Consider the following 26,046-nt stretch of genomic DNA (forward strand, 5'->3'; position numbering starts at 1 on the left):
GGATTGAATCTTGAGCTTAAAAGATGAGCAGGTGTACTGTAAGAAAGCAGGAGTGAAACATCCTTAAATAGAGAACTCCAATACTCAGATGGCTAGATGATTGGTGTAAGTTTGGGAAAATTAAGAAAAAGCGGGAGCCAAATTTTGGAAGGCCATAATACTTTAATAAATTTGGATGTTAATTAAGCAGAGTTTGGAAAATCATGGTTGTGACAAACAGATCTGGGAAATAATTGTTTGAACTAAGGGGCTATAGGTTTGAGAAAAGTTTAAAGAACATTTATGAAGGCTTATTCAGGGAGCCACTAGTTGGGTGTTGGTAGTGAGAAGATGGAATCTCTCAAAGGTAGGGAATAAAGGGGAAAGCAGCTAATATGAGGTGAAGAGTAAGTTCTGTTATTGAAGTGCCGGGCAGAAATTAAATGGCAATGTGCAATAGGCAGTTGCTCATGCAGATGGAGAGAGAAGAAAGTCTAGGAGCCATCATGCAGTCACAAAGCCACAGTAAGATCATCCAGTCAGAAGAGATTAAAAGGCCAACCTTGCAAAGGTGGAGTGAGGAGTGAGTGATTGTAAAAATGCCAGACAAATAGAGCAAATGTGAAAGGACAAAAAGTTAACAGGGAAATGAGAGGTGAACAAGTAGATAGTAATTGTTTAGCACCCTTAAACATTTTACGAATATTTAATTTAGGCAGACCTTCATTTTTCTATGGTGTTCTTTCAGTCTCCAGTATCATAGTTTTTATCTTAAATTGGGACATAATTATTTTTTATTGTCATATAGCTAGGTGTCAGTTATACTAATTAAGAAGAGCGTTATTTAACATTTTATATGTTGCTTTTCTGGGTTGTGTTTTAAAACCTCCATTTTTATATAAATATAGACATAAACGTGCATTTGTCACAGACTAATGCTCACTAGAAGTTAACACATCACATTTTTTCTTATAAATCAGTTTCCAAAATTAACTATTTTTGTTCTTAGTTAATGAGCTATTGGAATGACAACTCTGGTTTTTACCTGGGAATTTAAATTTAAAACATTTTGCGTAGTCTGAGTAGGTCTGACTTTTCAGACAGCTAGTGTTGAGAATAGAAGTATTTTAAAAAATTTGAGACCAAATGAAGTTGAAAATTACAGATTCCCCTAGGTTTTGACAAACATGGAAATTTTGTCTAGAGTAATGGAACATTTAATACTTAGTAAAAATAATGGATAGCATTTATTGAGCATATACTATGGTAGGCACCATTCTAAGTATTTTACATATATGAATTTATTTTCATGCTTATGAAGTCCTTTTGAGGTAGGACCATTATTCCACTTGTATAGATGAAAAACGCAGAGGTACAGAGGTTGAGCAGCTTGACCCAAGGGTACATGGCCAGTAGGAGTGGGGTCAGGATTTGAACCCATGCCTTGGGCTCCAAAAGGTTCTTAAAGCTCGTTTCATTTTTCCTCTAGTACTGAGCAATAGTAACATTTGTTGCATTCTTAATCTGAAATTTTCCTTCTCAGAAGTTTGATTTATGCAAAGATAAGGTACTGTTTTCAATAATAAGTATTCCAGGAAAGATAATAGTCTTTAGAACCTGAAATTCTCTGGAGAGGAGAGTATGTGAAGAGTTGGAGCAAGTGGGAAAGCACTAAAATGGGCAAGTTTTCCATGTTGAGTTGATGTCATCTGAGGAAGAGAAAATCTCTTGTGGGAAAGGACGTTTGGGTTGGCACTTTAATAAATTCACTCTTTGAAACTTGATCATTCTATACAGAAGAGATCAGAGGATTCAGAAGGTCTTGGTTCTAATATGGCCTCCTTTGTTAACATATTGTTGGCTGTGTATTATAAATATCTAACATCCTCTTTGTCATCTTTGAAGTAATTAATTTTAATTAGTCTGTAATAAGACTAAAATCTTGGATGTAAGAATTTGAGGATTAAGAGTTAGTATGCTTAGGGACTTCCCTGGCGGTCCAGTGGTTAGGACTCCGTGGTTTTACTGCAGGGGGCATGGGTTCAGTCCCTGGTCAGGGAACTAAGATCTCGCATGCCTGTTGGTGCGGCGAAAAGAAAAATTAAAAAGTTAGTGTGCTTCGCATCAAAATGTCACTTAGGTAGCTGCCGGGATACCCTCTGAAAAACAGTGTGATCTTGGAGCTTTTGTTTTCTTTAATTTCAGATGATTGTATATTTAAAAGTAATGGCTAGTTTAACTGTGTCTGGCTTTGCCATTGCTTTTTCTGTTTCAGCTCTTATTAGCTACCTCATACGGTAACTATTTACTGTCACCAAGATACCTAGAAAACGTATTCTGTGAATGATGGGCATAAGGGGCAGTGGAAAAGATTGACTCTGTGGCCTTGGGCAAGTTACTCAATTTCTCTCTGCCTCAATTTTCTTTATATCTAAAATGGGGTTAGTAACAGTGTTTTACAGGGTTGTTGTGAGAATTAGATGAGTAATAAGCACCATATAAACATTATCACCACCATTGATTGCTTGCTTGTCAGGCACTGGGCCGGGCACGTTTTAACAGATCGTCTGTGTTCCTTCAAGGCTGTCTCTGTTTTTTTTAAATGAGGAAGTAAAGTCACACAGTTTCTGTTAAGATTTACACCGGTGCCTCTGGCTTCAATGGCTGTTTGCTGCTTCTTACAAATCCATGGAATACTGTGTAAACATCACAAACAAGAAAGCATAAAGGCCATATAGAGTTAGTTGTGTTAATACCAAAAGGGAGCCTGAAATTATGTAATTGTGTGTGCATATTATTTTGAGTGGCAGACTATTTTAAAATAGTTTATTTTGGGTTTACAATTGAACTTTCTGACATAATGAAATTTACACTTTTGATAGTTCCTAAGTTCATTCTTTGAGTCATGCACACCTCTGCCTAGTCATCTTTTATTGGTTTGATAAAGCTAGATTATTAGAAGGTAAGGGCTTTTTCATATAGTCTGTTAATTACATGTGTGAACTTTTCAAGTGATTGAGGAGGGTGATCTGTATTACATGAACATGCACAAAGGCACATTGCATGTTTTGAAAATGTGTTCATGTTATGTATTTGAAAAGTTTTAGTGACTTTTGGACAGTTGATCAATATCAGTATTCCATAAGTTGTACTTATGTATGTAGATTGTACTTGTGTAGAGTGTATGCAACATTGTTTGCATTATGCCTGTTGTCTCATAAAGGGGTGTCACTCCCATTTTTGTAGGTAGGAACTTAAAAGTAAGTTTGAGGTGGGCAGTAGTTAAATTACATTACAGGAGAACTTTGGCTTTTTGTTTTGTACTTTGGGATGTAATACTCTTCTGCTTATCGACAAAGTCAAGTACTTTTCAATTTTGCAGATGTTTTGATTAAAGGAACAATTTGTAACTTGGGGAACATCTGTTTTTGGATGCAGCTAATGAAAAATTAAGGTTGGGCTGTAATAACTGCACTATTTTAGGTTAGTGAAGAAGAAAGAAGTTGAGATATTACTCTAGGGACCATGCCATCATGATTTGGCTTGTGAAATTTCCTTGCCAAGAAGACTGATGTGTAATACACATTGATTTAGATTTAAATCTCAGTAGGATTTTTAAAATCTGTTGCTATATGTAAACTATAATTCTTATCACCTGTTTTATTTATTAGTAAATTATTGATAATGTAATGATATTTTTATGCTTTGCATATTTATGACTGAGGTAATTTTTTTGGGAAAAATATCGGTTATTTTATCATTTATTCACAGTATATTAATAAGTGGACTTAGACTGAAATAAAAACGGAAAGCAAAAAAGTAAAAATTTTGAAAATTGGCAGTGATTTAGCAGTTGAGATTGTCCAAAAATATTGGGCAGCTCTCAAATGCTTGGGTTACGAAGCAATAGGATGTAACTGTTTGCTTTCATGATGGAGTATGTTTTTGTTGAAAAATTCAGTTTTATTGGTTTTGTTCTGTGTTTTGGAACAGCACCAATCTCATTTACCTAATCTTCAGACAATTTATACCATGACTTATGATTGGGGATATAATCATCTTTACAAGAAAAACGTTTCATTGATGATTGTTTTTAACCTTTCTGTAGCATGATGACAGAGATGATGGTGTGGATTATTGGGCCAAAAGAGGAAGAGGTCGTGGTACTTTTCAACGTGGCAGAGGGCGCTTTAACTTCAAAAAATCAGGTAGCAGTCCAAAATGGACTCATGACAAATATCAAGGGGACGGGATTGTTGAAGATGAAGAAGAGACCATGGAAAATAATGAAGAAAAGAAGGACAGACGCAAAGAAGAAAAGGTAGAAATTTCCAACTTGTTAGTGATTCTTACATTTTCTTATGTATGGGTTTGTTGGGCCAGTTAGTTAATTATTTAATTTTTAGGAACAATGATTATTTTGGATCATTTTCACTCTTCATGTCTTTGCTAATCTTTCTCTCTCTCTCTCTCTCTCTCTCTCTTTTTTTTAGGAATAGTAAATCTGAAGTGAGATTGCAACAGAGAACGGAACTTGCACCCACCATTTTTTTACATGATTTTTGTTTTCAAATAAGAATGTAAGCATTTTACTTAAATTTTACTGTTTGCAAGTAGTAGTCTAGAGAAATTTTGTTTTAAGTCTTCAAATATCCTGAAAAATAGTAGACTGTATGTTGAAAATTGTACTGAAATAAAGTAGAAAATTGTTACGTACCATATTTGTAACTATCAACTTTTAAAAAAAATACTTTTACTGTTTTTGTTACATGCATTGTAATTCTGCTTTGTCTATAAGATATGGTCAAGTACAGCTCTGTGAAAGTTCTGATTCTCTTCCCTTCCTGTTTGTTAATGTTTATTCTGAAGTAAACGTTAGCTCTACATACAAATCCCTGAATAGCAGTTGTTTATAGAAACCACACTAACTATTTTAACTGTATACATCTGTTTAACATTCTCCTTAATTCAAACACACTACATTGTAGGGTGACTAATTTTTGAAGTGTACCATGGAAAAAGTTGTTATTTTGGTAAACTAAGTTAGTTTAACACCTCAGCAAATGTTTAAGAAGGAAAAAGAAACTTTGCCAATAGTGAAAAAAGTACAAGCTGTTAAAAGTTAGATTGAAAAGTATGAGATTTTTTTTTTTAAACTGAAAACAAGCAGTGGCCTATATACAAACCATTCTTAGAAGCCTTTACTATTTGAGTTCAAAATTCAATATTCTCTTTCTATTCTTCTTTGAAAGTTTGAGTCATGGTCTTAGATATCAGCTATTGTTTGAGAGAGGAAACTGGTTTGCAATAGTACAAATAAAAACTCCCTTTCTACCGAACATCTTAGACTTAAAAAAAAAAAACAGAACAAAATCTCTAATCCTGGCATTGGTATGGAAGAGGATTATTCTGTAGAGTAACTTGATATATTAAAAAGACGTGTACCTGATGTCATACCTTACATATTTATTTGAGCTTTTGGACAGCCAAATCATTAGTTTGTAGTCTAACCATAAGGAATAATAGGCGAACAGAATATACTGCTCATTAGTAGTATTTTAAGTAACTTGTTTTTCATATGTCACCAGTAAAAAGATCTGACAGGAAGTTTGTCACAGCATTGATCTAACTTGTTTTTTATTTTTTTCCATATTTCAGTTGCAGTTTGTAAAATGGGTTTTCTTTTTCTTCCCAAGGGTTCTATTCTTCAGGAAGATAATCTTTCAAATGTGAATTGCCTTTATGTTTATGATGATATCTCTTAGAAGGAATGAAAATCCAAAATAGTAAAATTTCAGTGTTAAGTCTGTCTGCTCTTAGAGCATATATAAAAGTAGTCAGATTTCACTTGTTAATTCAGCAACTGAATTAGTTTTTATGTTTGCATTAAAAGGAGATAATGCTTATTCTGTTAGTGTAAACTTTTAAACATCTTAAGTATATGGCTCTTTCATCCTCACTGATGGTTTACAGGTGCTCTTCTAGCACCTTAACTGCAGTCAGGCATTAGCTAAGCTGTATGAGGGAAAAACATGAAAACAAAACTCAGTATGTGTGATGTTCATGGCCCTAAGATCCTTAAGTATTGCATGGTTATTTTTATTTTGTCTTTCTGAAATTGTTTGAGCAGAGGAAATGCTGTCAAAGCAACTATGTGTTGCATTAATCAGGGCATAACTAATATTCTCCTAGTCAGAATAATAATTACATGCTAAAGCAACATGGATTTGATCTCCGACACAGGAGAATTTTCACGACCATTTTATTTTATACAAATAAATTTAGCTTTTATTTTAGCAGTTATTATTTGGTTAGATACTGAATCTCTATGCATGTCTATAAATGTGCAGTTTTGCCTTTCCATATAAGACAACAGGAAAGGGGAACCTACTGAGAAATTATTTAATAGGGAATAGGAATAAAGCTACCCAAGTCCTACCAGCAGGTTATATTTTAAGTGCAAATGCATTGCTTTAACCCAAATATGTTAATGATTTGGTTACTTTTATTTTTTTTTTATTTTTTATTTTTTTGCGGTATGCGGGCCTCTCACTGTTGTGGCCTCCCCCGTTGCGGAGCACAGGCTCCGGACGCGCAGGCTCTGCGGCCATGGCTCACGGGCCCAGCCGCTCCGCGGCATATGGGATCCTCCCAGACCGGGGCACGAACCCGTATCCCCTGCATCGGCAGGCGGACTCTCAACCACTTGCGCCACCAGGGAGGCCCTTTGGTTACTTTTATTAAATGAAGTTGAGGAAAGAGTATCCTATTAGAATATAGTAGGAAGGGTTATTGTGAAAACACTGCAATAGAATGCCCTTGTGGATGTTACCTTTTTTTTAGAGCCAAGCATATAAAAAGTAGCCTGTGTGAATTTTTTTAAACCGCAATTTAACCCCCTACTTCATGACATGTTATAAAAGCTGAATGGTTCCTCTTGGTAAGGATATTTGTTTACAAGTGCTAGAAAATAGTAACTCCTTGATAACCTGCATTAACAGACTTCCTTTTGCTTAGAGAAGGAAAATAAAAATGAACCAAAGTATATTTCCAGAAAAGATTAAGAAAGCTGTTTTAAAAAGGCCATGACTCAGTCCTTAGGTGTGTACACCTTTCAAAATCGTAGGAATTTTAATTAAAAAAGCAAAATTTGTTTTTCCAGTTGCAGCCTACGTTAAGGAATTACTGTTTTCCCCTTTTGTCACAGTTAAAATCAAGTGTTGGGAATTCAATTATAATTTGAATAAAAATATATCCAGTAAGAATGAATGTAGATGGCTAAATGATTCTTACTCAGTGTGATGTATAATGCAGCAGGGACCCTTGTAAATTGTCATATGCCAATAAAATGTCATAAGTGGTAATAGCTGTTGTTTGTTTACCTGATTTTGAGACTATTTCTCTGTGTGTTCTATACAGCTGATGTCAATGGCTTATGTCTCATTTTAGAATACCAGCTTATCTGTTAGTAAAATTACCAACAGGTATGATGTGGCTTTTTGAGGGGTGATAAATACTTTATAAAACTGCTCAAATCTCCATTTATTTTTTCTTTTTTTCTCCTGGAAAATGGGAAATTTTACAGTGGGTAATTCTAAGCCATTGTTAATGAATACAGGAATTTCAGACTTCTAGCCCTCCTGTTCCTGTGTTCATACAGGAACTTGTCAGCCATAATATTATGATGGAGAAATTAGCATTACTTCTCTTTCTTTCTAGAAATAGTAGTCAGTTAATAACTAAAAAGTGGGTTTTTTTGGTTTTTTAACTTAATCTTTGTTCACTTTGAGTTAGATCTGGTGTGATTCTTACCATGCCCCTCGCATTTTCACAGAAATTTGTGTGCTAAGACATACCTTTTGACTGACTAATACAAATGACAAATTATTCCTTCAAAACTTCGTTAAATAAGTAAGAACTCTGTACATGTATGCTGAACTATACTGGGTAATTTTAACACTATGTACCAGTTACCTACATAAAAGTGTACTATTTTATTTATTAGGGACATTTATTTTTAAAGAGAGTTAGTTGCTTTGTTCTTTTTCTCTTTGGCTTTTTTTTTTTTTTTTTTCCTTTTTTCTTTTTGAGCACGGCATGTGGCATCTTAGTTCCCTGACCAGGAGGGATCCAATCCTTGCCCCCTGCAGTGGAAGTGCAGCGCCCTAACCACTGGACCGCCAGGGAATTCCTCTCTTTGGCTTTCAACTGGAATCCCTTTGGGAAATACTTTGTTCCGTATGGAACAGTATTTCTTTCACTTTCAGAAAGAGAAGTACAGAGAGAGACCTAAGTTTATGAAGTTGCTAAATAGGGAAGGGACATGGAGAAATAAACTTCACCTTCATGGAATTGTATTTGACTAGACTCAGTCTGTGAGTAGTAAATTGTGATACATCCTTTAACAAAATTTTAGAATATTATCTGTTACTTACATTTAGGGTTCTCAAATAGTTGAAGCCATTATTGTTAAATCTGAATGTCAAGGGTCTAATTGTTCGGTTTATTGAGGTAGATGTTAAAAATTTGGAGTCTATGTTAATGAAGTTTTAAGTGAAAAAGTTACTAGTTTCTTGGAATTCAGGAATATATTGAAATTAGTTATTGTATTCCATTGTCTGACTTGAGAGCTTTAGTAGAGGTTGTGTAAATTTATGAGCTGGACTCGTTTTAGAAGCATTCAGTAGTGATTACTGTGTCAGTTACGCAAGTGAAGCCAAACTTGTACATTAAGTGTGCTAGGTCTCTATATTGTTGTATTACCTCCTAGTACTTTAGCTTTTAAAAATGGATCCCACTGGTTAAAAAAGAACAGGCATTAGGATGCCACTTAGCACCACTACTAGGAGAAAAATTCCAAAGAATGTGTCTTAATTATAATGATGGGTACATAAAGATTTTTTCCCAAGGATGTTTTAGGCACTTCACAACAGTGAGCTGATTTACAGTGCTCTTAAAGTGCAGACGGTAATCTTGATTCTTGCAAGTAGAAAAGGGTTGGGTAAGTGGTTTTAGTGGTATTCTCCTAAGAATTGGGATCAGATTTTTCTTAGTAATCTCTTAGGGTTGCCCAACTTCCTGATTCAGTAATAATGAGTCCTCCTTTTAATAAACGTAGATGATATATATTTAAAATAGATAGCCAGCAAAGTCCTACGGTATTAGTACAGAGAACTCTGCTCAATATGCTGTAATAACCGAAATGGGAGAAGAAGTTGAAAAAGAATAGATGTATATGTATAACTGAGTTGCTTGGCTGTACACCTGCAACTAACACAACATTGTAAATCAACTGTAGTCCAGTATAAAATAAAAACAACCCCCCCAAAAATACCCCCCAAAATAGGAAGAGCAAAATAAAAGTAGATGATAGTTAAGTACACCGTACAGTTAGGTGACGAAAGGATGTACGTTCACAGCATGAGCTCTGTATTTGGCAATGATAACTTCTTGGTATTGTCATAGTAGTTGCAAATTCCATGGCTTGTAAAGCGCCACTTAAAATTAAGAATACCACTCTCACCCAATCTAGTCCTTGAGTATGGGAGGTAGTAATTTTTTCTGTCTTGTACTGGAAGGGGAAAACTAGAAGCCTTTTGTTTTTTGGCCGTGTCACACAGCTTGTGGGATCTCAGTTCCCTGACCAGGGGTTGAAACCGGGCCCTGGCAGTGAAAGCACCAAATTCTATCCACTGGACCGCCAGGGAGTTCCCTAGAAACTTTAAGCTTCCAGGGTACTTCTAAGCCTGCCATGAGGGTAGTGTTAAATACACTTCGAATATTTTTGAAAGATTATCACCAAATGTAGACATAAAAAGATACTTAGAGTACAGAATTTAACTGGTTAATGTCAGTATAGTTATTTTTTATGCCTTCATTTGGTGATACTCAACTTTCAAAATCAACTTGTTGGCTGTTTTTCACCACTGTGATAACTGTGGTAAAGATGCTCATCATTTGCCCCAGTTGCTGCAGTATAGTCTTCTGATTTGGACACCTTGACCTTTAAATTTTTTAATTGCCATCTGTGGGATGCTCTTCAACTGAAAATTGTCTTTTTTAAGCTAAAAATTCTTCGATGACTTCTCGTTGCCTAAATCTTAGGATGAACTATAGGAATTTCCTGTGAGCAGCTTTTTTTTTTTTTCTTTTGCCTTATCCCACTCTTTGTTCACTTACCTATCCTAAAATCTTACACCCTACCAAAAAACCTGAAAATTCCTCTTTTGTCCTCATTCTTTTAGGCTGGCAACTCATTCTGTTTATGTGTCATGCTTTGCTAGAATAAATGTTTAGTACTTAGCATTGTGTATTGTGTAAGACACATACCGTAGGTATATAATAAATGCTCGAGTGTATAAAAGAAAGCATGTTAACTGCTTGTGGATATATAGAAATTTGATTGGTATGAGTCAGTTAACGGCTCCTGCTAAAACTTAAGTCAATCTAAGCCACCTTAAAAATGAGCTGAACAGGAGAGAGTTCAGATTGCTATGAATAGAAGAGTTGGAACCTTAATCTTTTTATACATGGCTCAAGTTACCTCTTGTGTGTTGTTTTGGAGTACTGTGATTTAAGGGAAAACATTTAGTATATATAAAGGAAGGAGAGCCAGAAGTTTGAGGTCTGAAATACTGTCATATGAATAATTGGAAAAGGTATGTTTACTATAGAAAAGTGATGACTGGGATGAGTCCTTGATAGCAGTCTTCAAGTACTTAAAGGGCTGTCCCTTAGAAGAGGAAATAGAATAAAATTCCGATCAAATAGGACCAGGAAGAGCATTTGATATCACTTTGCCTAGCCTCATCATTTTAACATGTTGCATATTTGGAGGGCAGAACCAGAGCCAGTGGATTAAAATCATAGATATATAGACTTTTGTTGACTCAGTGAGTTAATTTTGATAACCAGATATTTAAAAAGAGGAGGCACTGACATAAATCACAGCAATATCTTTTTGGATCCATCTCCTATAGTAATGGAAATAAAAATAAACAAGTGGGACCTAATTAAAAGCTTTTGCACAGCAAGGAAACCACAAACAAAACCCCTACAGAATGGGAGAAAATATTTGCAGACAATGCGACCAACAAGAGATTTGATTGGTATAAGCCAATTAACAATAATCTCCAAAATATACAAGCAGCTCATACAGCTCAATATCAGAAAAACAACCCAGTGAAAAAATGGGCAGAAGACCTAAATGTTGATGGCCAAAAGGCACATGAAAAGATGCTCAACATGGCTGATTATTAGAGAAATGCAAAACTACGAGTTTTCACTTCATGTGGGTCAGAATGGTTGTCATCAAGAAGTCTAGTAATAAATGCTGGAGAGGGTGTGGAGAAAAAGTAATCCATTTACAGTGTTGGTGGGAATGTAAATGTAAATTGGTGCAGCTACTGTGGAGAAAAATATGGAGGCTCCTTGAAAAACTAAAAATAGACCTACCATGTGATCCTGCACTCCCACTCCTGGGCATATATATGGAGAAAACCATTCTGAAAGATATATGCACCCCAGTGTTTATAGCATCACTGTTCACAATAGCCGAGACATGGAAGCAACCTAAATGTCCATCGACGGAGGTCTGGATAAAGAAGATGTGATACATATGCACAATGGAATATTTCAGCCATAAAAAAGAATGAAATAATGCCATTTGCAGCAACATGGATGGACCTAGGAATCATATGATATTGCTTATATGTAGAATCTTAAAAAAAATACAAATGAACTTAAATACACAAATAGACCCACAGACATAGAAAACAAATTTATGGTTACCAAAGGGGAAAGGGTGGGGGAGGGTAAATTAGGAGCTTGAGATTAGCAGATACACATTATACAAGATAGATAACAAACAAGGACCTACTGTATAGCACAGGGAAGTACGCTCAATATTTGGTATAAACCTATAAGGGAAAAGAATTATTTTTCTGTATACCTGAAACTAATACAACATTGTAAGTCAACTATACTTCAATCAAAAGTAAAATTAAAGGAGTAGGCAGCTTGAGAATATCATAGTTTTCTGCTTATAGAAGTATGGAGAATCTGGATATCTCCCTAGCAGGAATACTGGGCTACCTGAAGCTGAACTTTTCTCTAGCTATCTGAACTACTTAAGAACTCTTTACTCTCAGGTGCTTGCTTTATTAAACTGTGTGTTATCACTGAAATTACCTGTGATAATTAAAAAGAAATGCTGTATTGCTACAGTTTTCAATGTGATAGGAATGAACTTCAATATCTAAGACTTATGCCGTATTCTTTTTTGAAATAAGCTAAATTTTTTGATGACTGTCTTACAGTAGCAAATAATTTGCTACTGTAAGACAATATAAGTTATTTGGAATTTTTATGAAGTAGAGTTTTTTTTTTTTCCTGTTACTCGGACCATGAGAGTTTTGAAAATTATGTTGATTCTTGCTAAAAAATGAAAAGGACTAAATGGAAGCATTAGGAGTAAAGATGTTTAACTGGACTGTCTGGATGATCCAGAAGCAGAGTAAAACCAGAAGGATGTCCTTTAACTATGTTTTCTGTGTTCTAGGTTTTAATCAACTCTTTTTAAGTGTTTGAGAAAGTCAAGGCATATCTCTTTGTGGACATATGATTGTATCAGAAAACAGTATAGAATCTATTAAGTCATGGATTTTCTAAAAATAATGGAACCAGAAAAATCAAGCTGCAGTTCACCTTTATGCTTTAAGAGAGGTCTAAATAGTTTTGTTCAAAAATAGTTTGAGTAGCCAATAAACACATAAGACCTTTGGATTCAAACACTGCAATAACCTAGGCTTTTATATAAGTTATTTAAAGGTTCAAATAAAATCCTGCATTTAGACTTATTTAACTTAGATTTTGTAATTTTAATATATCACAAGTAAATAGCAGTTTATAGATATATAGTAGGTATAGATACATAGGTAGTAGGTCTCAACTGTTTTACGTTACTTAGTCATTTTTATTGTCAATACAAAAAGCAGAGGAGATTTTCAGGACAGTTTAATTTGAAACATTTTAATATCAAGGAAAATCTTTGTCCTAATTAGTGTCAACTAATACTTAAAAGTTTTGAATAAACACTTGTAAAGTTAATGAATCTTTAAGAGGTATGTAATCTTTTAAATAGTGCTGGTTGGTTTAAGTGTACTGCATTACTACTGCCCCTGGGAGGTTTCAAGCATAGGTAGCAGAACAGAAGGAAAAAGGCCCTAAGTATTTTTTTTTTTGAAATGTAAAACTAAATGAACTTTCTGGGCATGTGCATCTCAATCTGGATATCACCTTTTCATGAGATCCTATGGTTAAGGTTGGAGAGGCTATTGCCTACTTGTTAGAATGTTACATTGTATCCTGCCCCATTACTTAAGATAATTATAGTAATTCGAGTACTCCTAATCACCTAAAACTTAGCCTTGTGTCAGAAGGCTAATGGGGTTTCAACTGGGCAGTTGGCAAGACTGAGTACACATCTTTCTAGCCTCTGTTCAAGCCAGCCCTCAGCCTCCATTTGTTCACTGGGAAAGTATGCCTAGCATTGGCTGTAAAGTTGAATAAATTATTGGTCTCGGGGATCCAGTACATAGTGTGATGATTAACTATAATGCTGTACGCGGGCCTCTCACTGTTGTAGCCTATCCCGTTGTGGAGCACAGGCTCCGGACGCGCAGGCTCAGCAGCCATGGCTCACGGGCCCAGCCGCTCCGCGGCATGTGGGATCTTCCCGGACCGGGGCACGAACCCGTGTCCCCTGCATCGGCAGGCGGACTCTCAAACCACTGCACCACCAGGGAAGGCCCAATTCTCCCATTTTTTTGATTGTGTTGCTCAGCAGCAGACACAGTTGATCCTAAGTTATCATATGTCACTCCAATGCATTTCTCACTGAAATACTAGAAGCAGTAGCTGTTTTTTTAAAAAAATAAATTTATTTTATTTTATTTATTCTTGGCTGCATTTGGTTTACATTGCTGCACGTGGGCTTTTCTCTAGTTGCGGCGAGTGGGGGCTACTCTTCATTTTGGTGCGTGGGCTTATTGCTGTTGGTTGTTGCGGAGAATGGGCTCTAGGCGCATAGGCTTCAGTAGTTGTGGCACACGGGCTTAGTTGTTCTGTGGCATGTGGGACCGAACCCGTGTCTCCTGTGTTGGCAGGCGGATTGTTAACCACTGCGCTACCACGGAAGCCCAGTAGCTGTTGTTTCTTATGAAGCCAGTAACCTCAGATCAGAATTGAAAATTGGGATATCACCTGCCAGGACTTGGTGGTCACTTTACCTTCGTAGGCTAGGCCAGATCGCATTGGCAGCCTGGATAACCTGGAGCGTTTCATGAACGAACATTCTAAGTACTGCAATGCTGCAGATTCCTCGATGACAGCGTTTAGCATCTGCTAGTCACATAAACATATAATAGATATTTGCTGAATAGACGAATGAACTATTAAACAAATCGCGACATTCCACGGCAAGCGGACTTGGGAGAGCGGCCCCACTTCGGGTCTGTATGTAGAGGATGACACACTTTCCCTGCGAAGATCTGTGTGGGGCACGAACTCCGGATCGTGGGCCTGATCCAAGGGCCATAATGGCTCCATACTCTGGGCTGTAGACACCGGTGTTATGGGAGCACCCGGGAAACCTAAAGACAAGTCTTGAGCATGCGTCATCGTCCCTGCGCGGCCTGCCCCGCCCACCTGCTGCCTCTAGGCTTCTATTGGCTGCCTCGCTGAAGGCCCGCCCTCTTGAAGGAGGAAGACACTCAGTAGCCAGTCTAAATAACCGTAAATAACCTGACGTCATTCCGTAACCAGTCACAAACAACGATCTTCAGCCTTGTCCAATGAGGTCGTGCACGGGTCATGGCCCGCGGAGTTTAAGTTTAGTCGGGCGACGCGGAAGTGGCGAGCCAGTCGTGGAGGCAAGAGACAGGTTCTGTGGCGCACGGGAGGAGGGCCGCGCTTCCAGCCGAGTTACCCCGGCCGAGTGAGGGGCTACAGGGCTAAGCCCTGGGCCAGTGGAGGCGTCGTCACCGCCCGTGGCAGGCAAGCCGAGGCGCACGGGCGTCCGTGGACGTCTGAGCGCTCCTGGACCAGGACGAGTGCACGCCGGGCCTCGTCCTCTGCGGATTCCGCGGCAAGGTTCCTTAACGACTGCAGCTTGAAGTTCCCGTGGTTGCCGGGAGGCTGGGCTTCGGAGGAAGGTAAGCCAGGCGACCATGCTGGGTTAGGAGAAACGCCGAGGGAGCTTGGGGCCAAAGCGAGTGATGTGACCGGGCGCTAGTCTCGGCCTGTTATTTAGTAGTTAGGTGATTAAGTCACGTCGCCTATCTGGGGTTCATATTCTTCAAAATAAGCGAGGAGGGATGGGTGATATTCTGATACGTTAGTGAGGAAGAGCTACCGTTCCTTTTGTCAAAGCCTTGCGTCGGCCCCCTGCCTGCTTTCAAGGATTGGTTGAACTCATCCCTCCGAAGAGTCTCAGCCTAAAGCTTTCGGAGAGAGGGCGCATCGCTGTTGCAACTAACTTGAAGACTTCCCTGCTGTTTCCAATTTCGCTGATTGATATTTATTAACCAGGTCCGTTCAGAGCCTCAAAAAAATCCTATGAATTTTTAATGCAACTTAACTGATAAATTGAAGTTTCTTTTACCAACCCTTCTCCATTCCCCCATTCCTCTTTTTCTCTCCTCTCATTAAAATAATGCTGGCCAGAGAGATTAGTTGATGGTGTAATGTGTAACCAAAGGGGTTTTCCAGTTATTTAACACAATTTTGTGCGGCAGTTATTTATCAAGAGTAATGTTTTCTAATTTTTTTTCCCTTAAGGTATCAAGAAACAACGTTTCCTTAAATTTGCTTCTGTATTTGCCTCATCAATGTCATTCATATTGAGTATCTTAAGAGAGATGCTGGAATACTTTGGTGTTCCTGTAAACCAGGTAAATGTCTTTTAATGGATTTGAATGAACGTGTTGTATTTGTTTGAGGTCTTATTTTGGAAATGATTTATATGTCAACATTCAAGGCAAAATTGTTACTTCTCTATAGGTGTAACAAAGGCGAGTTTCCTTTAGTATAGCTTTGATAGTTTGAGTTAAAAAAGGGATAAGATTATTTGATAGGTCAAATGCCAACAAAAGATACAACCGAAGCAAAAGATAGACATGACCTTCATAGATAAAATACTTAAAAAATATCTAGTGGCTTTATTTAAGGTAATTTAAGTTTGATACTTGGATATAGAATGGCAAGTTATAGCTCAGCAAATTCAGAATAAATATTAAGGAGAGAGGTTGGCTTAGGTGCGAGAAGCATAAGCAAATCAAATTTTGTCTACTTATTGAGTAGCTACGACATCTAAGACAATATGCTTGTTTCTGTAGGTGATGCAGAGTAGCAGTACATGGTTCTTGCATTCATGATGCTTAAAATATAATATGAGATATAAGAAACGTATATAGATAACTGTAATACAGGACTGAATATAAGAGAGACACAAAAATAATAGGGGGGCTTACAGAAAATGGGCAAATTGTTGTTGTTTGGTGTGGTGAATTAGAATAGTCAAGGATAATTAAAATGTTTTAAACAAAAGTTGAAAAATGATGGAGCCATTAATATAAATGGACAATTCCATACGAGAAACTACTTTGAGTAGGGAGATAAGTCATATGTGCTGTTGGAATATATAAATACAAAGGTCCTGCAGATAATTGGGTATATGGTTCTGGAAAGTAGGAAGGAAAAGAGATTCAGATTTGGAGTGGTCGACATTCTTTTGATATTTGATATTTGACTTTGATGGAAGATGTCACTGGATGTTATTGAAGCATTTTGAATTTCAGAATTGAAGAGATTAAAGACAACAGAGACTGAGTGATTGTTGAAGATTTGCTTATCAGTAGATTATCAATGCCTTTAGGGATTTCTGTAGGTGAAGAGTGGCAGCTGAACTGTAGTAGTTTGAAGAATGATTGAGGAAGGGAAGTGGCATCAGCAACCTTCTTTTGAAAAGTTTGTGAAAAGAAATTGAGAGAGGCCATCAATCTGAAGGAAAACTGCTTAACCCAAAAGAGCATGTGTTCTTGATAATGGATAGTGGGGAATTAAGTTGGATAGACAGAATAGGGCCAAGTGGCAGAGGACCTTTGAGGGTGATTGGAGAATGAATACGCAATTCATGGAGTATGTTATGGCAACTGAGCTGCAGAATTGATGGAAGATTGTGAGGCTGGCTGATGGAATCAGTATTTAATGGTTAGAGCCAGGTGCTTGGATATGATCAGATAAATTCAGAACCCTTGCCATTTAAAAGCAGAGGAATGGCATGACTTTGTGCAGAAGATTCTATGTGCTGATGACTTTCAAATCATTCTCTCTAGCCCCAGTTTTTCTCAGCTAGTCCTATGGCTTCGATTTTTACCTGTCATGTATTCTGTATGCTGATGATTCCCAAATCCATCTTTCTAATGCAGGTTGTCTCCTAAGTTCTAGAACTGTGTATCCATCTGCTTGATGTTTCCATGAGGATGCTAATAGGATGCTACCTCTATATTTGTGGCTTCTAATAAACTTCGTTTTCCTTATGGGATCTCAGGAAAAATGAAAAGTCCAATTTTTAATGCTTTTTAAAGAGAGAAAATGCCTCTTTTGTGTTGAAATCACTTCCAAAAGAACAAATGTTATGTCATATTTTGGGGGAGGTTCCTGTGGGAATAGTTTACACCAATATGGGAAACTCCAAGCTAAAGGACAAAGTTATTATTTGAGTTATAGAAGCACATTTCATTTCTGTTATCTTCTCAAGAACTTACTACTAGAAAAGGTATTCCACTGTAAGTAAAGCATTCTTTTTTTTTCTCTTTTTTAAAATTGGAATGTAGCTGATTTACACTATTGTGTAGTTTTAGCTGTACAGCAAAGTGATCAGTTATATAATATTTCAGATTATTGTCCATTATAGGTTATTACAAGATATTGATATAGTTCCCTGTGCTAGGCAGTAGATTCTTGTTGCTTTTCTATCTTACACACAGTAGTTTGTATCTGTTAGTCCCATACTCCTAATATAACTCCCCTTCCCTTTCCCCTTTGGCAGCCGTAAGTTTGTCTTCTATGTCTGTGAGTCTGTTTCTCTGTTTTGTTTATAGATTCATTTGTAGAATTTTTTAGAGTCCCCATATAAGTGATAATATTTGTCTTTCTCTGTCTGACTTATTTCACTTAGTATGATATTCTCTAGGTCCATCCATGTTGCTGCAAATGGCAATATTTTATTCTTTTTTTATGGCTGAGTAATATTCCACTGTGTGTATGTATGTGTGTATGTATGTATGTATATCTATATCTATATCTATATCTACCACATCTTCAACCAGTCATCTGTTGATGGGCACTTGGGTTGTTTCCATGTCTTGGCTGTTGTAAAGAGTGCTGCTATGGACATTGGGGTGCATGTATCTTTTTGAATTAGAGTTTTCCCCAGGAGTGGGATATTGCTGGATCATATGATAGCTCTACTTTTATTTTTTTAAGGAACCTCCATACTGTTCTCCATAGTGGCTGCACCAATTTACATTCCCACCATCAGTGTAGGAGGGTTCCCTTTTCCCCACACCCTCTCCAGTATTTATTATTTGTAGACTTTTTGATGATAGTCATTCTGACCCACATGAGGTGATACCTCGTTGTTTTGATTTGCATTTCCCTAATAGTTAGGGCTGTTGAGCATCTTTTCTTGTACCTGTTGGCCATCTGTATGTCTTTGCAGAAATGTCTATTTAGGTCTTCTGCCCATTTTTTGATTGGGTTGTTTGTTTTTTGATATTGAGTTGTATGAGCTGTTTGTATATTTTGGAGATTATCCATTTGTCGGTTGCATAGTTTGCAAACACTTTCTCCTATTCTGTAGGTCTTTTCATTTTACTGATGGTTTCCTTTGCTGTGCAAAAGCGTTTAAGTTTAATTAGGTCCCATTTGTTTATATTTGCTTTTATTTCTTTTGCCTTAGGAGACTTAGGGAAATATTGCTACAATTTATGTCTGAGAATGTTTTGCCTATGTTCTCTTCTAGTTTTATGGTGTCATGTCTTACATTTAGGTCTTCAAACCATTTTGAGTTTATTTTTGCATATGGTGTGAGGGAGTGTTCTAACTTCATTGATTTTCATGTAACTGTGCAGCTTTCCCAACACCACTTGCTTTTCTCCATCGTATATTCTTGCCTCCTGTGTCGTAGATTAATTGACTGCACATGCGTGGGTTTGTTTCTGGGCTCTCTGTTGTGTTCCATTGATCTATATGTCTCTTTTTGTGCCAGTACGACAGTAAGTAAAGCATCCTTAAACTGTTTAGGGCCTGCTTCATTTATTCCCCTTTTTATTTCTCCTTTAAAGGAAATTACATGAATATACTCTGTATTACTTCACTGTTTGAAAAATTGAAATTGTCCATTTTTCATTGGGCCCAAAGATGGGATTTTTAGCTGGGAGGAGGGGAGACAATTTTTCTGAATAAAGTTCCCCAAGATATTTGGCCATTATCAGAAATAAAACAGAATGAATTTGTGGTGCTTTCTCAAAAGATCTTTCTTCCTGGAATCTGTATATGTTAACTCCCATCCCCCTGCTTCCCACTTTTTTAAAGACAGATATGAATAAAGTTTAATTCTTTGAAGAAAATACTTTAAAGTATGCTATTCTATATTTTCTTTTTAAAAATAAATGTTATTGCATATTTTACATTTTTTCCATAAATAATATCAATATAAACATGCTTAATAGAGTATGACTTTTTAAACAATGCTTTATGTTTAAATAGGTTTTGCAGATTTGGGAAAATAAAGACTATGGATCAGCTCGGAGTATTGTTCGTATTATTGGGAAAATTCTTCCTTTAGAACCTTGTCCCAGGCCTAATTTTGAGGTAAGTCAGTCAACGTGCGTTGAAGCACCATGTGTAAAATTATCCCAGGTACTCCTAGGGACATAGGGTAGAACAAAAGAAGAAATGTTTCCTGCAAGCCAAAAACCTTTAGTTTATCCTGGAAACAAGTCATTTCACGTGTGTCTTTGTCTTTATTTTTTTAAGTAATTATATCCAAAGATTGGCAGATGTGAAGCAACCCCTGAGTAGCTTATTTTATTCTTCTAGTTTGTGTTTTATGTTGGATGACATTCACCAGGGGAGAGAACATTGCCACATGTGTAGACTTTAGAATAATTATTTTCCTCAGTTTTTTTTTCTCGCTAATAGGTGTATGTTTTTCTATTGCATATCCTTTTTCCTTTTCACTCTTGTGGATTTTTAACTTACATAAATAGTTTCCACGGGCATGTGTCTTTCCCCGACTCCCTGACTTTCTTTTTCCTTTTTTCCTTTAGCTGATCCCACTCTTGAACTCTGTGGACCCAGCTAACTGTGGATCTGTAGTTCCATCTTTTGCTGACGTTTTGTATGTGACGAATGATGAAGAAGCCAGTTATCTCAGATTTCGGTAATTTTTCTACTTATCTTGGAAAGTGGGGTGTGGACTGTAATCTGAATTCTTCCACATGTTGAAGTATGTTCAGGCTGATCGAGCCTTTTTATTTTGTCTACCTCTGTACTGCGCTGTGTCCTGCTTGTGTCTTCCTAATAGGGATGACTGGTGTTTTCTCATTTTTAGCCAGTTTTTTCTTTTTTTTTTTAATCTGTTTTATTTTTATTTATTATTTTTGGCTGTGTTGGGTTTTCCTTGCTGTGCACGGGCTTTCTCTAGTTGCGATGAGCTGGGGCTACTCTTTGTTGTGGTGTGAGGGCTTCTCATTGCAGTGGCTTCTCTTGTTGCGGAGCACAGGCTCTAGAGTGTGAGGGCTTCAGTAGATGCGGCGTGTGGGCTCAGTAGTTGTGGCTCATGGGCTCTAGAGCGCAGACTTGGTAGTTGTGGCGCACGGGCTTAGCTGCTCCGCGGCATGTGGGATCTTCCCAGACCAGCGCTCAAACCCATGTCCCATGCATTGGCAGGTGGATTCTTAACCACTGCGCCGCTAGGGAAGCCCCTAGCTAGTCTTTCTTAATGCACATTTAAACCTCACCCCAGGCCTAGGACGGAATGATATTAAAAGGATATAAAAATCACCATGTTCATTTTTAGGAGAAAGCTCTTTCCTATGCTAAATACTATATTTATTTATTTTATATATTTAGCCAAAACTTATATAGTGTTTACTGTTTACCAGGCAATGATGTTAAATATATTTCAACATTTGGATGTTTTACTGCTTGGTAGTACTAACTTAGCTGTTAGTGTATTCAGATACAGGCTGAAGTACCAAAGGGTCAGTTACTCAAAAAAACTGGCTAAATTTATTCTATATCAAATCGGTTTATAAATTTTCAAAAAATTAGAATACGGTAAACTTACCCCAACATAACAAGGAATCCTGTAGGACCTTATATTCCGAATATGTAGAGTTTCTAAATAAATTAACTTTATTTCTAAATAAATCAATTTGTACTGTGTTTGAAGTTAATAGATAGGATTATTATTTTTAGTTTACAGTCTGAAAGCAAGATGTGTTCTTTCATTCACCGACCGCTTATTGGTCACCTATTAAAGGCAGCATTTGTTGTGGGTACTGAGAATATAAAGTTACATAAGATGTTGTTTGTCCTCAGTGAGTCTAGAGACCATTATAGCGTAAAGAGAGCTATTCTGATTTTGTTTTGGTATCTTTATTCTTTAACTGAAAGAATTTATTTCTAGAAAATTTTTCTTCCTCCTTTTCTCTCTTTCCATTTTTTCCTTCCACCTACAGAAATAGTATATGGAAAAATGAAGAAGAGGAGAAAATTGCTTCTTTCCATCCTTTGCAACTAGTTGAAGATCCACTGACACCTGCTCTAAGGCATAACAAACCAACAAAAAGTGATTGGCCCGAAAGTGAAGCTGCAATTAAAAAAATAGCTGCCCTTGAAGATGAGCTAGCTTTTCTTCGCTCTCAGATTGCTGCAATTGTGGGAAGGCAAGAACTGAGAAACAGTACAAACTCTGGTAAGTAACGTTGGAGTTTTATTTCATTTGGATGATAGTCATTTAGTATTTAAGTCAGTGTGGTTCTGAGTAAGAAAAGAATGTTTACTGCTAATGTATCTTATGAATGACATTAAATATGAAACGATGTTGGGTGTATATATGTATTACCTCTGATGTTTATTGAGAGTAAATTAAGATGCATTTGTAGTGACAGGGATGGCTTTGGTTTAAAGAAGAGCTAGCTATGCTGCCGAAGATTGTAGTTTTGTATTTAAGAGCCTGTTTTCTAAGTACAGTTGTCCCTTGGCATCCGTGGGATGTTGGTTCTAGGACCCCTGTGGACACCAAAATCTTAGGATGCTTAAGTCCCTTATATAAAATGGCATATTTACATATAACCTATACACATCCTGCATCCTCCCATATACTTTAAATCATCTCTAGATTACTTATAATACCTAATAAAATGCAAATAGTTATAAATACAATGGAAATGCTATGTAAATGGTTGTCAGTGCATGGAGGATCAAGTTTTGCTTTCTGGAACTTTTATGGAATTTTTTTTTTCATATTTTTTTTTTGCGGTACGCGGGCCTCTCACTGTTGTGGCCTCTCCCGTTGTGGAGCACAGGCTCCGGACGCACAGGCTCAGCGGCCATGGCTCATGGGCCCAGCCGCTCTGCTGCATGTGGGATCCTCCTGGACCGGGGCATGAACCCACGTCCCCTGCATCAGCAGGCGGACTCTCAACCACTGCACCACCAGGGAAGCCCTTTTTCATATTTTTGATCTGTGGTTGGTTGAATTTGCAGATGTAGAGCCTGAGGATACAGAGGGCTGACTGTAGGCTTTTCTAACTCTGTAGAAAAGTGTTGGAAATTTAAGCAGAGGGATGCATTAATTTGAGACAAGAGTATGGATTTGAGGCTTCATATATATATATTTGTAGTTTGAAGTTATTGCTGCTATACTTCCACCAAATCTAGGTGAATACTGTTTTCCAGATGATTCTTTTTAAAATTTTTAGAGATGTGGCTTGCTTTAAATAATATACATACACACACAATATCTGTATGTATATAAAAGCATCCATATAAACACATATATAATTTGTGTGTAACAATATTTATATAGTATTGTATATTTATAATTTATATTACATATTATATATACTACTATGTAATAAATGAGATATGATATATACACTTTTTTAAAAGCAGTCTTGTTACACATGATTTTAGGAGCAAATATGCTGTGAAAAAGTTAAGTATTTGGTACCCGTCTTAGGCTCCTGCCTAGAAAATATATGCCTGGGTGTTTCTACAATGTCATCATTAGAGTGAATATATCAGTTTGCATGTTCCTAGCCACAAGTTGTTGATCGTGTTTTAGCTTTTGCAAATAGAGGATGAAATTCAGATTGCATGTGAAAAAAGCACTTTTAATTTTCTCTTTAAAATGTATTCTCCCCCTTCCCCTACACAGAGAATCCTAATTGGATTAAAAATGAATTTACTGTTTGCTTGACTCTTTCAGAAATTACTAAGCAGATGGGATTGCTTCACCTTCCTGGCCACAGTATCATTATTTTAGTAGCATTACAGAATTGTTCCTGTTTTGATTCTAATTAGTGTTACGTATTATATTGGAGAAAATTTTGCATGGTTTTTCAACAGACCACATTTTCTTTAGGCTCCTTGGACTTGAAGAACAACAGGCCTAGTGGTTTGGGACACATGCCATCATCAGGGACTACTCAACTGAGTGTCGAACCAGATTTGTTTTCAAGTTCAGTGTTTCCCTCTCCTCCTCCTCCACCACCGCCTCCTCAGGTTTCTTTTCTACAGCCTCCATGTTCTCCTCTCGTGCAAACAGCATCTAATAATATTTGTGCATCAAATAATTCAGCAACTGAAGAGAAAAAACAGCACGCAGATACTAGGAAAACCAATTTTAGTCATCATTCAAAAAACCAGAAAAATAAAGATGTTCCAAACATGTTGGATGTTCTGAAGGATGTGAATAAGGTTAAGCTACGTGCTATTGAAAGGTATGTTGTCATAATTTGAGAAATGAACCCAAATTTTATCAATGGTGTTTAAAGAAATTATTATATTTATCAAAGTAAACATATATAAGTCTTCTCTTTGATTCCTCTTTATCCCAAATACCCCTCGAGAGAGAATCATTTTCAGTTTTTTGTGACTCTTTGTTCTAGTGTCCTATCCATATTTTTGAAACAGCGTACTACTTTTGCTATTTCTTGATATTTTAGTTATATTTACTTGCAATTGTTAAAAATCTGGAATACGTTCTCTTAGACATTCTACCCCCTAACACACATGCACACACACTTCTTATTACATCTTCCCGATATGGTTAAGTCACAGTCTTTCCTTAAATCCGTGTTCAGAATTTATATCCTTACTATAACAGTAAACATTCACAGGTAAGCCATTTCATATACTATGATTACATTTTGTTTGTTGACTAATTTTATTTTATTTATTTATTTATTTATTTTTTGCGGTACGTGGGCCTCTCACTGTTGTGGCCTCTCCCGTTGCGGAGCACAGGCTCTGGATGCGCAGGCTCAGCGGCCATGGCTCACGGGCCCAGCCACTCTGCGGCATGTGGGATCTTCCCGGACCGGGGCATGAACCTGTGTCCCCTGCATTGGCAGGCGGACTCTCAACCACTGTGCCACCAGGGAAGCCCCTGTTTCTTCATTCTTGAAGCATTTAAGATCTTCTCTTTGGTCCTGGTGTTCTTAAATTTCATGGTGATGTGCCCTGGAGAGTTCTTTTTAACTTTCTTATGCTGAGCATTTACTTCTTTTTAAGTTCCTTATGCTGAGTTCACTTATTGATTGAACTCAGTCAGTTTAGAGTTTTATGTCCTTTATTTTGGGAAATTTCTTATAACATTTCTCTGATAATTTTCTCCTATTCTTTCCTTCTGTTCTCTTTTTTTGGAAAGTCTATTAGAAGTTTGAATGCCAGAATTATTTGTCTTATCTTTATATCTTTCCTTTACTGTTTTCTTCTCTTTGCTTTTTTTTATTGTACTTTTTGAGAAAATGCTTTCTAACTCTTCTTTTCCTGTCATCACTTATTTTTTGGGGGTGTGGGGTGAGGTGTGGGGGGCTGTGCAGCTTGTGGGATTCTAGTTCCCTGACCAGGGATTGAACCAAGCCCTCGGCAGTGAAAGTGTGGAGTTCTAACCACTGGACTGCCAGGGAATTTCCCCTGTCATCATATTTTTAATTTGCAAGACCCATTTCTTTTTCTTTGAGTGCTCCTTTTTTATGTCTTCTTGCTTTTGTGTGTCTTATGCTACTGAAAATATTAACTACAGTTTTATTCTAAGTTTTCTTTTGCTCTTGAATTATGTTCATTTTTCCTGAGTTCCTTTTCGTCTTATTGATTTTGGTCTCCATTTATAGTTTTGGAGCCTTATTTAAGTATCTGTGATTCGCAGCTATGCATTTATATTTAAAAGTGAGGCACGGAAAAGCTGATTGAAGTTTCTTTGTGTGAGGTGGGATTGCTAGCTGGTGGACTTCACAATTTAGTGACTGAGGAGAGGACCTTGCCATTTTGTTAGCCAGATCCCATATTTCAGTAGCTGTATGTCTTTTCTTTGGGACTAGAGAGTTTTTCTAGAAAGTTCTTCAGTCTCCTTCTTAGGAGAGTTGGGGATTACACAGGTGGTGCAAGCTAGGTAGTTTGAGAGTTGAGTAGGGAAAGGGCAAGGGAGGGGCATATCATTCCCTATGTGGACTTTTCCTCAATCTGTCTGTTTTTAGGAAGGCAGCTTACCTCCCACTCTCTTCACTGTCATCAGCTTTCCAGCTTACAACATTTTGTTGCAATTCTTATCTACTCTCTTCTCTTGTAATCTCTTTGTCTTTGTGGATGTATATCTTTTTCATTTCTTTGCTGTTATTTTAGTAGGCTTTCACAGAGATCTGCCATGTTCACCTGGAAATTCCTCAATGAAGTTTTGCTGAGAAAATAAATGTATTTTCTATGTAATAG

At 37.0% G+C, this 26,046-nt stretch overlaps 2 protein-coding genes across 15 annotated transcripts in view; both read left to right on the forward strand.

The window, feature by feature from the left end:
- The window catches only part of BCLAF1 (BCL2 associated transcription factor 1), a 30,056-nt gene extending 22,711 nt beyond the window's left edge, over positions 1-7,345 (forward strand). For both annotated transcript variants that reach the window (XM_060114476.1, XM_060114477.1), the window contains 2 exons: positions 4,088-4,300; positions 4,473-7,345. In XM_060114476.1, coding sequence (XP_059970459.1) covers positions 4,088-4,300; positions 4,473-4,478 — 219 coding nt within the window. In that variant the 3' untranslated portion in view covers positions 4,479-7,345. The remainder of the gene's footprint in view (positions 1-4,087; positions 4,301-4,472) is intronic.
- Positions 7,346-14,864: 7,519 nt separating this feature from the next.
- The window catches only part of MTFR2 (mitochondrial fission regulator 2), a 157,455-nt gene continuing 146,273 nt past the window's right edge, over positions 14,865-26,046 (forward strand). For all 13 annotated transcript variants that reach the window (XR_009533952.1, XR_009533953.1, XM_060114757.1 and 10 more), the window contains exons 1-6: positions 14,865-15,191; positions 15,817-15,929; positions 19,810-19,914; positions 20,373-20,485; positions 21,789-22,024; positions 23,699-24,056. Coding sequence is in view for 11 of the 13 variants with exons in the window: in XM_060114757.1 (XP_059970740.1) it covers positions 15,867-15,929; positions 19,810-19,914; positions 20,373-20,485; positions 21,789-22,024; positions 23,699-24,056 (875 nt within the window). In the remaining 2 variants the exon portion in view is untranslated. The remainder of the gene's footprint in view (positions 15,192-15,816; positions 15,930-19,809; positions 19,915-20,372; positions 20,486-21,788; positions 22,025-23,698; positions 24,057-26,046) is intronic.

This window comes from Mesoplodon densirostris, chromosome 12, assembly GCF_025265405.1.
Source record: "Mesoplodon densirostris isolate mMesDen1 chromosome 12, mMesDen1 primary haplotype, whole genome shotgun sequence".
Lineage (NCBI taxonomy): Eukaryota > Metazoa > Chordata > Mammalia > Artiodactyla > Ziphiidae > Mesoplodon > Mesoplodon densirostris.